At 44.1% G+C, this 19,230-nt stretch overlaps 1 protein-coding gene across 4 annotated transcripts in view; it reads right to left on the bottom strand.

Annotated features, from left to right (window-relative positions):
* The window catches only part of LOC124124556, a 114,269-nt gene that overhangs the window by 69,464 nt on the left and 25,575 nt on the right, over window positions 1-19,230 (bottom strand). For 3 of the 4 annotated variants that reach the window (XM_048403013.1, XM_048403016.1, XM_048403015.1), the window contains exon 2: window positions 17,397-17,493. In XM_048403013.1, the coding sequence (XP_048258970.1) occupies window positions 17,397-17,493 (97 nt within the window). Of the gene's footprint in view, window positions 1-17,396; window positions 17,494-17,870; window positions 17,893-19,230 lie in introns of those variants that run through there. The other variant, XM_048403017.1, reaches the window with a different exon arrangement.

Here is a 19,230-nt window from a genome sequence, read left to right as displayed (position 1 = left end):
ATGCATGGCGGAGAGACATGAATGGTTACATATGCATGGCGGAGAGTCATGAATGGTTACATATGCATGGCGGAGGGTCATGAATGGTTATATATGCATGGCAGAGAGTCATGGATGGTTACATATGCATGGCGGAGGGTCATGGATGGTTATATATGCATGGCGGAGAGTCATGAATGGTTACATATGCATGGCGGAGAGTCATGAATGGTTACATATGCATGGTGGAGAGTCATGAATGGTTACATATGCATGGCGGAGAGTCTCGATGGTTACATATGCATGGGGGAGAGTCATGGATGGTTACATATGCATGGCGGAGGGTCATGAATGGTTACATATGCATGGCGGAGAGTCGTGGATGGTTACATATGCATGGCGGAGGGTCATGAATGGTTACATATGCATGTCGGAGAGTCATGAATGGTTACATATGCATGGCGGAGAGTCGTGGATGGTTATATATGCATGGCGGAGAGTCATGAATGGTTACATATGCATGGCGGAGAGTCATGAATGGTTACATATGCATGGCGGAGAGTCATGAATGGTTACATATGCATGGCGGAGGGTCATGAATGGTTACATATGCATGGCAGAGAGTCATGGATGGTTACATATGCATGGCGGAGGGTCATGAATGGTTACATATGCATGGCGGAGAGACATGAATGGTTACATATGCATGGCGGAGAGTCATGAATGGTTACATATGCATGGCGGAGAGTCATGGATGGTTACATATGCATGGCGGAGGGTCATGGATGGTTATATATGCATGGCGGAGAGTCATGAATGGTTACATATGCATGGCAGAGAGTCATGAATGGTTACATATGCATGGCGGAGAGTCATGAATGGTTACATATGCATGGTGGAGAGTCATGAATGGTTACATATGCATGGCGGAGAGTCTCGATGGTTACATATGCATGGGGGAGAGTCATGGATGGTTACATATGCATGGCGGAGGGTCATGAATGGTTACATATGCATGGCGGAGAGTCGTGGATGGTTACATATGCATGGCGGAGGGTCATGAATGGTTACATATGCATGTCGGAGAGTCATGAATGGTTACATATGCATGGCGGAGAGTCGTGGATGGTTATATATGCATGGCGGAGAGTCATGAATGGTTACATATGCATGGCGGAGAGTCATGAATGGTTACATATGCATGGCGGAGAGTCATGAATGGTTACATATGCATGGCGGAGGGTCATGAATGGTTACATATGCATGGCAGAGAGTCATGGATGGTTACATATGCATGGGGGAGGGTCATGAATGGTTACATATGCATGGCGGAGAGACATGAATGGTTACATATGCATGGCGGAGAGTCATGAATGGTTACATATGCATGGCGGAGAGTCATGGATGGTTACATATGCATGGCGGAGGGTCATGGATGGTTATATATGCATGGCGGAGAGTCATGAATGGTTACATATGCATGGCAGAGAGTCATGAATGGTTACATATGCATGGTGGAGAGTCATGAATGGTTACATATGCATGGCGGAGAGTCTTGGATGGTTACATATGCATGGCGGAGAGTCATGAATGGTTACATATGCATGGCGGAGAGTCATGAATGGTTACATATGCATGGCGGAGAGTCATGGATGGTTATATATGCATGGCGGAGAATTATGAATGGTTACATATGCATGGCAGAGAGTTGTGGATGGTTACATATGCATGGCAGAGAGTCATGAATGGTTACATATGCATGGCAGAGAGTCGTGGATGGTTACATATGCATGGCAGAGAGTCATGAATGGTTACATATGAATGGCGGAGAGTCGTGGATGGTTATATATGCATGGCGGAGAGTCATGAATGGTTACATATGCATGGCGGAGAGTCATGGATGGTTATATATGCATGGCGGAGAGTCATGAATGGTTACATATGCATGGCGGAGAGTCGTGGATGGTTATATATGCATGATGAAGAGCCATGGATGGTTTTATATGCATGGCGGAGAGGTTTTATATGCATTTTGTAGCATTCAAATAGATCGAACTTGTATGGTGGTAGGTATAAAAAGTGTTCACCAAATTTGAAAAGAATCTATGAAGTAGTTTTCAAGTTATAGGTCACACAAAAGACTGACCTCGAATGGACGGACTGTCGGAATCCCTTGGTATAACCATACACCCCCGCTCATGTGTCTGTGTACAAATCAAAGGGATGCTCCCTAAGAGTGCAAATTCAGGTTGAGTGTGATGCTCACACTCTTAATCTGGCTCTCTCTATGACGTCAACAGGTCACACATCTCCTTGTCATTTTACAGTGCACCCATTTATATGTTATCATCATTGTGGTTAGGAATAAGTAATACTTGGCAGGATTATTTGTTTATATGTGGGTTTTCACGTGGACTTGTTTATAGTTAAAGGATTAAAGCAACATGCATTATTTTTACTTGTTATTTTTGTATGAAAGTTTTAGGAAGTATTTCTAACACCAGATAGAGTGATAAATGTGATTACCATGTCTCACATCTCTCACCTATGCACTGGCTTCTGCAGATAGAGTGATATATGTGGTTACCATGTCTCTCATCTCTCACCTATGCACTGGCTTCTGCAGGTAGAGTGATAAATGTGATTACCATGTCTATCATCTCTCACCTATGCACTGGCTTCTGCAGATAGAGTGATATATGTGGTTACCATGTCTATCATCTCTCACCTATGCACTGGCTTCTGCAGGTAGAGTGATAAATGTGGTTACAATGTCTCTCATCTCTCACCTATGCACTGGCTTCTGCAGATAGAGTGATATATGTGGTTACCATGTCTCTCATCTCTCACCTATGCACTGGCTTCTGCAGGTAGAGTGATAAATGTGGTTACCATGTCTCTCATCTCTCACCTATGCACTGGCTTCTGCAGGTAGAGTGATATATGTGGTTACCATGTCTCTCATCTCTCACCTATGCACTGGCTTCTGCAGGTAGAGTGATAAATGTGGTTACAATGTCTCTCATCTCTCACCTATGCACTGGCTTCTGCAGATAGAGTGATATATGTGGTTACCATGTCTCTCATCTCTCACCTATGCACTGGCTTCTGCAGGTAGAGTGATATATGTGGTTACCATGTCTCTCATCTCTCACCTATGCACTGGCTTCTGCAGATAGAGTGATATATGTGGTTACCATGTCTCTCATCTCTCACCTATGCACTGGCTTCTGCAGGTAGAGTGATAAATGAGATAACCATGTCTCTCATCTCTCACCTATGCACTTGCTTCTGCAGGTAGTGTGATAAATGTGATTACCATGTCTCTCATCTCTCACCTATGCACTGGCTTCTGCAGGTAGAGTGATAAATGTGGTTACCATGTCTCTCATCTCTCACCTATGCACTTGCTTCTGCAGGTAGTGTGATAAATGTGATTACCATGTCTCTCATCTCTCACCTATGCACTGGCTTCTGCAGGTAGAGTGATAAATGTCGTTACCATGTCTCTCATCTCTCACCTATGCACTGGCTTCTGCAGGTAGAGTGATAAATGTGATTACCATGTCTCTCATCTCTCACCTATGCACTGGCTTCTGCAGGTAGAGTGATAAATGTCGTTACCATGTCTCTCATCTCTCACCTATGCACTGGCTTCTGCAGGTAGAGTGATAAATGTGATTACCATGTCTCTCATCTCTCACCTATGCACTGGCTTCTGTAGGTAGAGGGATAAATGTGATTACCATGTCTCTCATCTCTCACCTATGCACTGGCTTCTCTGATAGAGTGATAAATGTGATTACAATGTCTCTCATCTCTCACCTATGCACTGGCTTCTGCAGGTAGAGTGATAAATGTGGTTACCATGTCTCTCATCTCTCACCTATGCACTGGCTTCTGCAGGTAGAGTGATAAATGTGGTTACCATGTCTCTCCTCTCACACCTGTGCACTGGCTTCTGCAGGTAGAGTGATAAATGTGGTTACCATGTCTCTCATCTCTCACCTATGCCCTGGCTTCTGCAGGTAGAGTGATAAATGTGATTACCATGTCTCTCCTCTCACACCTATGCACTGGCTTCTGCAGGTAGAGTGATAAATGTGATTACCATGTCTATCATCTCTCACCTATGCACTGGCTTCTGCAGGTAGAGTGATAAATGTGATTACAATGTCTCTCCTCTCACACCTGTGCACTGACTTCCGCAGGTAGAGTGATAAATGTGATTACCATGTCTATCATCTCTCACCTATGCACTGGCTTCTGCAGGTAGAGTGATAAATGTGGTTACCATGTCTCTCATCTCTCACCTATGCACTGGCTTCTGCAGATAGAGTGATAAATGTGATTACCATGTCTCTCATCTCTCACCTATGCACTGGCTTCTGCAGGTAGAGTGATAAATGAGATAACCATGTCTCTCATCTCTCACCTATGCACTGGCTTCTGCAGATAGAGTGATAAATGTGATTACCATGTCTCTCATCTTTCACCTATGCACTGGCTTCTGCAGGTAGAGTGATAAATGAGATAACCATGTCTCTCATCTCTCACCTATGCACTGGCTTCTGCAGGTAGAGTGATAAATGTGGTTACCATGTCTCTCATCTCTCACCTATGCACTGGCTTCTGCAGGTAGAGTGATAAATGTCGTTACCATGTCTCTCATCTCTCACCTATGCACTGGCTTCTGCAGGTAGAGTGATAAATGTGATTACCATGTCTCTCCTCTCACACCTGTGCACTGGCTTCTGCAGATAGAGTGAATGCCCATGTATGAATATGGCTGCATTGTGCCTCTCATCTAACACTTGTTCACTGGCATCTGCAGACATCAGAATGATTATTATCTTGTCAAAGTTTTTGTATCTTTCCTCTATGTCAGAATGTTAAGATCTGATTGGTTCACGTGATCTTGACAGTTGATTGTTGTTTGCGCATCATTGAAAGTTACGAGACACAGCACAAGCTAACCTCAGCCCAATCGAACAGCTGTTTAATATCAATTTTCAGTTTGTTCTATTTTTTTTACAATGGCAGACTAAAACATGTCGCCAAGATAAATTCGCTGTAGCAGTATCATTCGGGGTATATGTGCTCTTATGCCTCCGGCTCCGGGTAAATGGCTGCACATTCTATGGCACTACATGATTCACATTGCATTCCTACACAATTTCTAAAGCATTTTCATTGAGTGAAATTACATCTTAAACAAACATTATTTTAACCATGACATTATGTGATGCATAGAAACAAGGCTCACATTTTTAATATATGATATTTACAATAGGGAAACAAATGAGGGCAATAATCTCTATTCGCTGTTCATTCTGGCAACTCATAACATAAAATAGCGTCTTCTTAGAATTGATCAGTTCTTAACATATGTATCCTATAGATCAGTCAGCGAGTTTTTAGTGTGGCAGAAACAAATAAATAATGAATGTTGCATCAACATGAAGGGTTTAGAAGGTGAGTTGGACTAGGGAGATGGTGAGTTAGAGTTGTGAGGTCGTAAATTCCACTGCTACAAAATGTCAGCTACTCATGACAGTTTCATACACAAGACACAAATAAAATATAAGGTTTTGAAACAAGTCCAGAACCCAGCAATGAATCTTTGCTGTATATTTAGCTTGTTTCCCATGTCCTTATCACACAGAAATCCCGGGAGAGGGGAACATTAGCAGACTATCAGTGAGCAATGGGAGGGCTTATCACGTCGTTGACGGGGTTGCAGGTATCTGCAGGTGATAATTACATGATAACACGATGGTAGTACACCGGAAATTATTCACACTTGAAACATGTTTACCACTTGTGGCACTGTTAAGCAATGTGTTTCCAAACATGATGGTATTGATGTCTTGCAAACTGGAGTGTCTCAGTGTGTGTGTGGTACTGTTTGTATAGTATTGGTACTTGGCAATACTTTCACAGTTACCCCTATGTCCTTCACAGATGTTAGTCCTACAGATGTGTTACCTACAGTGAGACCTTCTCTTGGTGTAGAGATGCTGCTGTCTGGAGTACTCATAGTACGTCTGGTATTTGGTAATGTGTATATGCTAGTTAAAAGATTCCTTTGATTGATTAAAATATCAATAAAGTTGTAGAGTATTATGCAGAAATGATCCTTTTGTAATCTAAATCAAATGTAAGATTACCTGACGGTACAACCATCAGTCAGTATCATAACGGTTGTCAGTACTGTCTGCACTGCACCAGCTCACATGTTAACTAGTGACATGGTCAACGGACTTTAAGGCAACTTAGTTTTTATACCTTAGATTACGATTCGAAAGACATTGAAAATGCCTTAGTAAAAATAAAAATAAATTGACTTTTTCAGGGTTTTTTATATTGCAGATGACTTAAGTTGTGGATACAAAATAAAATGTCACTCGATTTCTACAAACACACTGCAAAAGATTCAGAACATGTATTGTACCACCGATGCACAAATACAGTCTTGCAACATTTGTTTTGCCAGTACCTGGTGAAATCGCCCCCTTAGAATATTTGCGAATGCTCTCTCTTGTTTGCGCATGCGTAAATCCATCACGAGGAATGGGGTCATGGCAACTTATATGTGTCTCCAAATGTTCTGTGATGGAGGAGAGACAAGCAAACACTTTCAAAGAGTGATTATCCAGTTGACAGTTGGTGAGATCCTTTTCAAATGCATTGTATATCAAAGACAATTCAGAACTACATTTTGGGGTTGGGGGTTGTGTCTTATATTTCAAAACTCTACATTAAATCTGGAGTCCAAAGTTTTGTAAACCAACTAATATCAAATACATGGCCTAACTTTATCGATGTTTTAAGCAATGTGTCAAAAATAAAAAGTTATGCTTTCATAGTGAAAGAAATTTGTTATATCTTAACTTTGACCTAAAAGTTATTCATGAAGTATTTACCATATGCAAAATCATGCATAAAACTTTTAATTGGTTGCATGCACTCTGGTGTAAATAATTCATAATTTGGTACCACTTAAAATTAAATTCCATACAAAATTGTTTAATAATCCATACACATTCAATTTTGTCATGATCTTCTTGTGTTTGCATTTGTAGAATCGCTACATTTGGGTAACTCCATATCTATTTTTAATCAATGGCCTCTGAGTACCAGGTATATTACATAACCTCTGGTAGAGTTCAATATTCAACTAGGTCAGTTCACACTGAACACACAATACTTCAAATAGGAAGGTACCCACTGTCTTAAATCTTAAACAGCATCTTTTACTCAGCAATTTGCAGTCTAAGCTTCATGTAGTGGTTTTTACCTGATCTTTATTGTATCAAATTAAACAGACAATGAATAAAGTATAATGTCAACACGTGTTCCATCCTGAAGCAGTTTCATTACTGCCACTTGCTCCGTTGACATCTACACCACACAGACACATCAAATATCTACGTTGGCTTCACAAACAACCCATGCCAAGTCATGCAGTGTACTCTCAGGTGTCAGGCAGAACAAGTCCTCAAAGTAGGAAGTGCAGTGAGCACAAGTCATGCTCCCTGTAGCACCGCTGTAAAATCCACAATGAGAGGATATCATCAAATGTCAGAGATTACACATATTCTGAATACAAACTGTCGATCTTATCAGTGGGACAGTTTCATATTATTTTATGTTTACAAAACAAGCACACTTGATATTGTGCAAAGTCTGTATTCAAGTGTGTTTACAGAATTAGCGTTCACCATATTGGTGCCATTCTATGATTGTGATAAGGACCTACCTGTGTGTTGCAGGTACAGTTGGGACAGGTGAGATCACGCTGTCACTCAGTACACAATCATTGACGGAAGTGTACAGGTGTGGGGACCACCTTCCCACTCTGCCTTAGTAATTCAAATGTGTGTTTGGGGTTACACCTAGAGCTCTTCCCCAGCTCCCATGTTGTAATCGTTGGCTCATTATCCTTCTCACACAAATACATCCAGTTCCTAAACAGATGGCTGTCGACTTTGATAAAATTCAGGTATACAGATAAGTTCAATCTATTTTCGTGACAACAATCTTTGCACTTCTTGTGATATAAAATACTTTCCCTGCCTTTACCAAAATACATTATTTTGTCCTAAAACAGCCAATCACTCCAATGTCTTTGAATGAATTTCAATATCCAGTATTTAACTCCATACAAGACATGTAACAGACAATATTGGACACAATGTAGCACCTTAAATTTGTATGTCTTGAAAATGGATCCAAGTCATCTTTGCAAACATAGATTGAATAAACTGAACTGCTTTGAACACCAGGAACACTTATACAGGTGGAACATCCCTCCCTTCAATTACTCTCATCAAGGGCCACCACACCAACACCCTTCATGACATCCAGCTTAAAGGGGCACCACACCTACACCCTTCATGACATCAAGCTTATAGGGCCACCGCACCCACTCCCTTCATGACATCCAGCTTAAAGGGGCACCACACCTACACCCTTCATGACATCCAGCTTATAGGGCCACCACACCAACACCCTTCATGACATCCAGCTTATAGGGGCACCACACCCACTCCCTTCATGACATCCAGCTTATAGGGCCACCATACCAACTCCCTTCATGACATCCAGCTTATAGGGCCACCATACCCACTCCCTTCATGACATCCAGCTTATAGGGCCACCACACCCACTCCCTTCATGACATCCAGCTTATAGGGCCACCATACCAACTCCCTTCATGACATCCAGCTTATAGGGGCACCACACCCACTCCCTTCATGATGTCCAGCTTATAGGGCCACCATACCTACACCCTTCATGACATCCAGCTTATAGGGGCACCACACCCATTCCCTTCATGACATTCAGCTTAAAGGGGCACCACACCTACACCCTTCATGACATCAAGCTTATAGGGGCACCACACCAACACCCTTCATGACATCCAGCTTATAGGGGCACCACACCCACTCCCTTCATGACATCCAGCTTATAGGGCCACCATACCAACACCCTTCATGACATCCAGCTTAAAGGGGCACCACACCTACACCCTTCATGACATCAAGCTTATAGGGCCACCACACCCACTCCCTTCATGACATCCAGCTTAAAGGGGCACCACACCTACACCCTTCATGACATCAAGCTTATAGGGCCACCACACCAACACCCTTCATGACATCCAGCTTATAGGGGCACCACACCCACTCCCTTCATGACATCCAGCTTATAGGGCCACCATACCAACTCCCTTCATGACATCCAGCTTATAGGGCCACCATACCCACTCCCTTCATGACATCCAGCTTATAGGGCCACCACACCCACTCCCTTCATGACATCCAGCTTATAGGGCCACCATACCAACTCCCTTCATGACATCCAGCTTATAGGGGCACCACACCCACTCCCTTCATGATGTCCAGCTTATAGGGCCACCATACCTACACCCTTCATGACATCCAGCTTATAGGGGCACCACACCCATTCCCTTCATGACATTCAGCTTAAAGGGGCACCACACCTACACCCTTCATGACATCAAGCTTATAGGGGCACCACACCAACACCCTTCATGACATCCAGCTTATAGGGGCACCACACCCACTCCCTTCATGACATCCAGCTTATAGGGCCACCATACCAACTCCCTTCATGACATCCAGCTTATAGGGGCACCACACCCACACCCTTCATGACATCCAGCTTAAAGGGGCACCACACCCATTCCCTTCATGACATCCAGCTTATAGGGCCACCATACCTACACCCTTCATGACATCCAGCTTATAGGGGCACCACACCAACACCCTTCATGACATCCAGCTTATAGGGGCACCACACCCATTCCCTTCATGACATCCAGCTTATAGGGCCACCACACCTACACCCTTCATGACATCCAGCTTATAGGGGCACCACACCCATTCCCTTCAAGACATCCAGCTTATAGGGCCACACCTACTCCCTTCATGACATCCAGCTTATAGGGGCACCACACCCATTCCCTTCATGACATCCAGCTTATAGGGCCACCACACCTACACCCTTCATGACATCCAGCTTATAGGGCCACCATACCCACTTCCTTCATGACATCCAGCTTATAGGGGCACCACACCCACTTCCTTCATGACATCCAGCTTATAGGGCCACATCTACACCCTTCATGACATCCAGCTTATAGGGCCACCACACCTACACCCTTCATGACATCCAGCTTATAGGGGCACCACACCCACTCCCTTCATGACATCCAGCTTATAGGGGCACCAGACCCACTCCCTTCATGACATCCAGCTTATAGGGCCACCACACCCTCTCCCTTCATGACATCCAGCTTATAGGGGCACCACACCCACTCCCTTCATGACATCCAGCTTATAGGGCCACCACACCCATTCCCTTCATGACATCCAGCTCAAAGGGCCACCAGACCCTCTCCCTTCATGACATCCAGCTTATAGGGGCACCACACCTACACCCTTCATGACATCCAGCTTATAGGGCCACCACACCCACACCCTTCATGACATCCAGCTTATAGGGCCACCACACCAACACCCTTCATGACATCCAGCTTATAGGGGCACCACACCCACTCCCTTCATGACATCCAGCTTATAGGGCCACCACACCTACACCCTTCATGACATCCAGCTTATAGGGCCACCACACCGTCTCCCTTCATGACATCCAGCTTATAGGGCCACCATACCTACACCCTTCATGACATCCAGCGTATAGGGGCACCACACCCACTCCCTTCATGACATCCAGCTTATAGGGCCACCATACCTACACCCTTCATGACATCCAGCTTATAGGGCCACCACACCCTCTCCCTTCATGACATCCAGCGTATAGGGGCACCACACCTACACCCTTCATGACATCCAGCTTATAGGGGCACCACACCCACTCCCTTCATGACATCCAGCTTATAGGGCCACCACACCCTCTCCCTTCATGACATCCAGCTTATAGGGGCACCACACCCACTCCCTTCATGACATCCAGCTTATAGGGCCACCATACCCACTCCCTTCATGACATCCAGCTTATAGGGCCACCACACCCACTCCCTTCATGACATCCAGCTTATAGGGCCACCATACCAACTCCCTTCATGACATCCAGCTTATAGGGGCACCACACCCACTCCCTTCATGATGTCCAGCTTATAGGGCCACCATACCTACACCCTTCATGACATCCAGCTTATAGGGGCACCACACCCATTCCCTTCATGACATACAGCTTAAAGGGCCACCACACCTACACCCTTCATGACATCAAGCTTATAGGGGCACCACACCAACACCCTTCATGACATCCAGCTTATAGGGGCACCACACCCACTCCCTTCATGACATCCAGCTTATAGGGCCACCATACCAACTCCCTTCATGACATCCAGCTTATAGGGGCACCACACCCACACCCTTCATGACATCCAGCTTATAGGGGCACCACACCCATTCCCTTCATGACATCCAGCTTATAGGGCCACCACACCTACACCCTTCATGACATCCAGCTTATAGGGGCACCACACCAACACCCTTCATGACATCCAGCTTATAGGGGCACCACACCCATTCCCTTCATGACATCCAGCTTATAGGGCCACCACACCTACACCCTTCATGACATCCAGCTTATAGGGGCACCACACCCATTCCCTTCATGACATCCAGCTTATAGGGCCACACCTACTCCCTTCATGACATCCAGCTTGTAGGGGCACCACACCCATTCCCTTCATGACATCCAGCTTATAGGGCCACCACACCTACACCCTTCATGACATCCAGCTTATAGGGCCACCATACCCACTTCCTTCATGACATCCAGCTTATAGGGGCACCACACCCACTTCCTTCATGACATCCAGCTTATAGGGCCACATCTACACCCTTCATGACATCCAGCTTATAGGGCCACCACACCTACACCCTTCATGACATCCAGCTTATAGGGGCACCACACCCACTCCCTTCATGACATCCAGCTTATAGGGGCACCAGACCCACTCCCTTCATGACATCCAGCTTATAGGGCCACCACACCCTCTCCCTTCATGACATCCAGCTTATAGGGGCACCACACCCACTCCCTTCATGACATCCAGCTTATAGGGCCACCACACCCATTCCCTTCATGACATCCAGCTTAAAGGGCCACCAGACCCTCTCCCTTCATGACATCCAGCTTATAGGGGCACCACACCTACACCCTTCATGACATCCAGCTTATAGGGCCACCACACCCACACCCTTCATGACATCCAGCTTATAGGGCCACCACACCAACACCCTTCATGACATCCAGCTTATAGGGGCACCACACCCTCTCCCTTCATGACATCCAGCTTATAGGGCCACCACACCTACACCCTTCATGACATCCAGCTTATAGGGCCACCACACCGTCTCCCTTCATGACATCCAGCTTATAGGGCCACCATACCTACACCCTTCATGACATCCAGCGTATAGGGGCACCACACCCACTCCCTTCATGACATCCAGCTTATAGGGCCACCATACCTACACCCTTCATGACATCCAGCTTATAGGGCCACCACACCCTCTCCCTTCATGACATCCAGCGTATAGGGGCACCACACCTACACCCTTCATGACATCCAGCTTATAGGGGCACCACACCCACTCCCTTCATGACATCCAGCTTATAGGGCCACCACACCCTCTCCCTTCATGACATCCAGCTTATAGGGGCACCACACCCACTCCCTTCATGACATCCAGCTTATAGGGCCACCACACCCATTCCCTTCATGACATCCAGCTTATAGGGCCACCACACCTACACCCTTCATGACATCCAGCTTATAGGGCCACCAGACCCTCTCCCTTCATGACATCCAGCTTAAAGGGCCACCAGACCCTCTCCCTTCATGACATCCAGCTTATAGGGCCACCAGACCCACTCCCTTCATGACATCCAGCTTATAGGGCCACCACACCCACTTCCTTCATGACATCCAGCTTATAGGGGCACCACACCCACTCCCTTCATGACATCCAGCTTATAGGGCCACCACACCCTCTCCCTTCATGACATCCAGCTTATAGGGGCACCACACCCACTCCCTTCATGACATCCAGCTTATAGGGCCACCACACCCATTCCCTTCATGACATCCAGCTTATAGGGCCACCACACCTACACCCTTCATGACATCCAGCTTATAGGGCCACCAGACCCTCTCCCTTCATGACATCCAGCTTAAAGGGCCACCAGACCCTCTCCCTTCATGACATCCAGCTTATAGGGCCACCAGACCCACTCCCTTCATGACATCCAGCTTATAGGGCCACCACACCCACTTCCTTCATGACATCCAGCTTATAGGGGCACCACACCCACTCCCTTCATGACATCCAGCTTATAGGGCCACCACACCCACTTCCTTCATGACATCCAGCTTATAGGGCCACCACACCCACTTCCTTCATGACATCCAGCTTATAGGGCCACCAGACCCTCTCCCTTCATGACATCCAGCTTATAGGGGCACCACACCCACTTCCTTCATGACATCCAGCTTATAGGGCCACCAGACCCTCTCCCTTCATGACATCCAGCTTATAGGGCCACCAGACCCTCTCCCTTCATGACATCCAGCTTAGAGGGCCACCAAAACCTGACAGTAAAACTCTCCTGGATACCAAGGTGAACTTAGTTGCATTTGAACCTTTGACAACAAAATGATGTTCACAAGATGTCAAGATCCATGTCATTATTTATGAGGGGCAACTTATGATATGGAATGTTTGGCAGGAGAGCATCACGAACTGGATGAGTGTACAGTCATGAAGAACTGATGTGAAGAACAGGACACACAATTTTGTTACTGATCCCTCCAGTATGGCTGGGAACTGGGATGCTATGTACCTTACATGCCTGATGTCGCTGATATATCTCACTATGTCCCTGACTGTCCAAGGTCTGTCTGACCTATCCTGGACTTTAACCTCATAAACCAGAGGCAACCTACACTACTCCATCAGGGGGACTTCATACTCCACTGCCACAAAACCCAGGATTAGCAGGTGAGTGGCCTCCCCTTGGTTACGTGTAGAAGATACAGACCAAGATCCTGCCGGACAATCAACTTCACAAAGTTCACCATGACATGGCTGCATTTCAGGAACTTACATTTGTAGGGTAAAATGTAGCACTGTTGGGATGCTTACACTGTTGGGATGCTGTGTTCGGGTGCCTACATACAGTCTAGAATGTAGCACTGTTCGGGTGCCTACATACAGGCTAGAATGTAGCTATTTTCGGGTTCCTACATACAGGCTGGAACGTAGCACTGTCCGGGTGCCTACATACAGGCTAGAATGTAGCACTGTTCGGGTGCCTACATACAGGCTAGAATGTAGCACTGTCTGGGTGCCTACATACAGGCTAGAATGTAGCTATTTTCGGGTGCCTACATACAGGCTAGAATGTAGCACTGTCTGGGTGCCTACATACAGGCTGGAACGTAGCACTGTCTGGGTGCCTACATACAGGCTAGAATGTAGCACTGTCTGGGTGCCTACATACAGGCTAGATTTTAGCACTGTTCGGGTGCCTACTGATGTAGGCTTGAATTTGGCACCAAACTACTCCTTGTAAGTATATTCAGTTACGTGTGAACACCTATTTATCAAATCGTTATAGGAACAATATTATCCTACAATGGAATATTTTACTTGTACTACAGACACAAGAAAAAAGAGAATATATTCACAGAATTCCATTAAAGGAGTACTTCAATATTTTATCTTCACCAAGGACCCTGGCACACAACGGAATTGATCAGTAGCAAGGAAGATGTTTTAAGATAATGGAAGTCGTACAGAAACATTGAGCAGACACGTTAGTAGCTCCTCACCTAGACTTCTTCATACGCACCATCCATGACCACCCAGGCCTCCATCAGGAAGACTCACAGTGCAACACCACATGTACAAGAATGAAGCAGACACAATAACTCTGAAAAGCTATTGACAGTCATGATATGAGAGGAATGCTGTTAAATGACCCTGAAGGACCACCTGAACTCTATTCATTCCCCTGTCACAGATGCGATGCAGACAAAGTCACACATGGTGCAGTCAACTTAAATGAATACACTTGGACTCAGAAAAACGTGTACTGAAGAAGCAGCTTGTGCTTCTAAAGCAGCTTGCTCCTTCATATCTGCATAATGTTTATTGACAATAAATCTGGGAATTGTGACTGTTCATCAAATCCAATTTTTAACCAGTTTTATTTACTGACATTTGCAAATGAATTGTGCTGGCTACATAAGGAGACATTAACTAATAGTATCATTCTTGACAGTGTTGAATTAGGAGATAAACATACTGTGTTTTCAATGTAGAGCTAGGTTACCTGTAGATTTAACCCCGCTAAATTGAATTTGGAACCGAACGCGCAGCGTGAGGTTTCAAATGTTAAATTTAGCGCGGTTAAATCTACAGGTAACCTAGCTCTACATTGAAAACACAGTATGTTTATCTCCATTCTACCATGACTAAATAAAACGCGAACTCTTTGGTGTTAGCAAATATACTGAGTGAAGCGGCATGGGTTGAGTTCAGTGTTTTGAGTGGGTTATCGATCTGAATTGCGGAATCACCGAACAAAATATGGTGCTGTATATACGAAAGCAGTTTGTTTACACCGTAATACTTTGCTCGAACATATGACAGGCATTGAAAGTATATAATCACGGCAAACTTGGTAAGCTAACATGAGATGGGCATCCCTAAAGAAAACAAAGCAAGCTTTGCAAGGCTTTCGCTCTACATCGCACGTCACCATTATGACGTCATATCGCTCATTGTGACGCAACAGATATGACGTCACAGTCGTATATAGAAAAGCGCCAAAATTCCAAGCTCTCTGTTGTCTCCAAAACGTAAATACATTCCCTTTGTTGATTTCTGTCGTATTTTTCTGCACGAAATGTATTGCCACACATCCTTTGAAAAGTGTAGTAACCGCATCTGTGCATTTTGTAACCTGTAATTGTAGATATAATTATTTAAATGTGCCTACCGACAATGACTGAAAATAGTACTATTCTATCAATTTTAGCTTCCGCGGTGATGCGGCCGTCAAACCAGCAGTTTCAATCAGAGGGGGTTTATTGTGATTTAATAGCCTCTGATTGACTAATCAGAATCGAGTAAATTCCAAATTCATGGTAGAATGTCATATATTCTATGGCTGTATGTACTTCTTCCTTGAAAGATGCTGAGAAAAGAGACTAATGACCTACCAGATGATGCTACAGAATATAAAATGCACACATGAAACAAATCATACAAATTGGCAATATGATGTCTTCTCAGCTGACATCTAACAATTGCAAAAGAAGAAACGATTACAGAATTATTTTTCAAAAATACTGAGCAGTTTATAACTCCTGCCTCTGTCTATATGCTGGGGTCACCTCTTACTACAAGCAATAGAGTGCTGTGGACCTTCTCCTATATCCGGGGTGGACCCACTAGGGTTTTCCTAATCAGGTAGACAACTGGAACATTCTACAGGTTATTGGTGGATGATAACACATCCTCCAGCATGTGTCTGTAAGATTGGTTGACCATACTGTACTAATAGATGGAGACACTTCAGCAAACATCTTGGGGAACTAATATATAGGACAAAGAATATTTCCTGAAGACACAAGTGTCCTGATAAAGTCTCTATGAGTCTTATATATACTACATTGCTCCTGAAAGAACGACAACATCATATAGGCTTATCGGATGTTGCCTGACTAATGGAGTGACTGTTGAATTATGTATCCACTCATGCCGCAGAGCTCTACTGCAGGTTAACCTCTGCTGTCATAAACCAGTATCTGAAGAGACATGTGCAGCTTTCATCTGCTAGAAAACACCATATAATTCACAGTTGTGACCAGAAAATCAATTCTCCTCCATGACACAAAAAAATAAGCATTGGTCCGACAAGTATAACCTGCTGCAATATGATAGACATGTGATAATTATGTGACATTACTCTCTCGCCTATCTAGATGACCACAACAATCACATCACTGATATCATAATCTCACATCTTAGTTTGGTTTTATTGAATATTTTTTTCATGAAAAATGTATGTAAGACACTGAGCCAAAACCTTTTAAGAGATAAATAATTTATAAAGTAACAACTTAAAGGCAAACCAATCCATGTACATACATGTTCATATTTACTGAACGTTGTATACCTTGCACTGGAAGGCTCAACAACATTGAATGGTCGAGTGGTCCTTTACGGTTTTTATCATTTACCTTTTTTATCAGTATATGTCCAAGGCTAGTACTATGAAATCATTGCTAAGTGCAACCATTCCCCATGTCAATATCCTACGGTATTTATTGGACAACTCACCACTGGCTCTCCTGCGCTCCTCTTCCACACCCTGTTCCCCAGGACTCTCGCCATGTTTCGTGTCTGTCTTCTCCCCACTGCCAGACCGAGACACTGTCTGAAATACAGGGCATCAGATAGGAGTTGATTCTCATTTTTCTAGATAGGTGTTGAATGTCCTGTGTATAATAGCGATGTCATTTCTGGGTTAGTCAGGGAATATTTATACACCTGAGTGCTCCCATTATCCCTGTGTTCAACATACATTAGTGTGGCAAGCAGGTATGAAACTACATCATCTGTATTTACCCTAAAAATACACTGACAATGAATGGCAAAGAAACATTACAATTTCAACCTCTTTCCCAGTGAGTAAATCACATCCATGACTTATGGAAGGGATAGAGAGACTTTTCCCCAAATTGACGTGACACCGACATCTCATACATGACCAGCCTGCGGCAGGAAATACCTTGTTTTTAACTAAGTAATCACCTTCATAGTTTGGCCCGAACCCTGTCACTTAACTGGTCTTCTATGGGTGTACTGAGCACAAGTATCACAGCAGATTTTACAGCATAATGGAGTGACTATGGTGAGTTATTCTATAATTATAACGAAACAAAAGAGTGTGACAGTAGGTTATGTGTAATATCCTGTGAACTCATTCTCTTCATTGTTTCATATGAGAGAGAGAGAGAGAGAGAGAGAGAGAGAGAGAGAGAGAGAGAGAGAGAGAGAGAGAGAGAGAGAGAGAGAGAGAGAGAGAGAGAGAGAGAGAGAGATTAATTGTGGTGTACAATTAACAAATATGTGATAGACATAGCTTAAAGAGGAGATTATCATCATCAGTCTGTATTTGGATCGGGAACTTTTCATGAGAGGGCCTGATTACAAAGTACTGGGGTAAATTTATTCTGGGGAAATCATTAAGATGTGATATTTGACTTCTGTAAAATGGTTGCATTGAAAGCATGTAGTATTTTCTGTTTCAGGAGTTTGGGAAAATCGGGCAGCTCTGATATTCAAATCATGAAAACTACATCACAATTTTGTAAGGGTTCGGTGCAAGTTTAATGTATTTATAGCTACCAGATATCTATTTCTCTGGCTTGATTTGAAGCTTGAAATCTGAACAGTAAGTTAAGGATTTTGATGTTGATATTGTCGTAACACTCTTGTTGGTACATGTCCTTACATCTCTGGTTAAGCAGACAAATTAAAAGAATTGATCTTATTTCAGACTTTGTGGGAAATGCACAGTAAAATCTTTTAGATATTATTTCTTTTAACAGACTATTCTAAAAAATCTTTCTTTAGCTGATACCTGTTTTGGAAATACACATTTCTTTAACAACCAATATCTTTCACACATTGAAGGGCAATACAAATTATAATATTCAAATTCTGCTACTACTAAGTACCAAGATGTCATGTTGACTATACAAACTATACCAACACAGGGGTGACATCCCCGACACATGAAGGTGTTTTACCTGTCACAGTACGCGACATATGTAGTACGTGATGAAGGCAAGCAACACACATCTGGCCTATTATAAGTGTCCTGATGCTGACACACTGACCCATGTGACAAGCTGATGTCACGACTGTTGTATACATCCTGTACAGTAGTCAGCAGTATATAGGCTTATATCTCATACATACCGATATAGCCTTATAATGATGAGGCCAGACATATATATGTTATGCCTCATGTTTGTTAGTACTCAGCAATACTCCAGCTAAATAAGTATCTCCGTAAATAAATAATCTGGACCAGACAATCAAGTGATTGACATCATGAGCACCGATCCACAAAGTTGGGATACAATGAAATGCAATCAACCATGTC

This window comes from Haliotis rufescens, unplaced genomic scaffold (genome assembly GCF_023055435.1).
Source record: "Haliotis rufescens isolate VD_foot unplaced genomic scaffold, xgHalRufe1.0.p SCAF_3, whole genome shotgun sequence".
In the NCBI taxonomy this organism is placed as follows: domain Eukaryota; kingdom Metazoa; phylum Mollusca; class Gastropoda; order Lepetellida; family Haliotidae; genus Haliotis; species Haliotis rufescens.
Note: the sequence above shows the minus strand (reverse complement) of the source record. Positions and strands in the feature narration are given on the sequence as shown.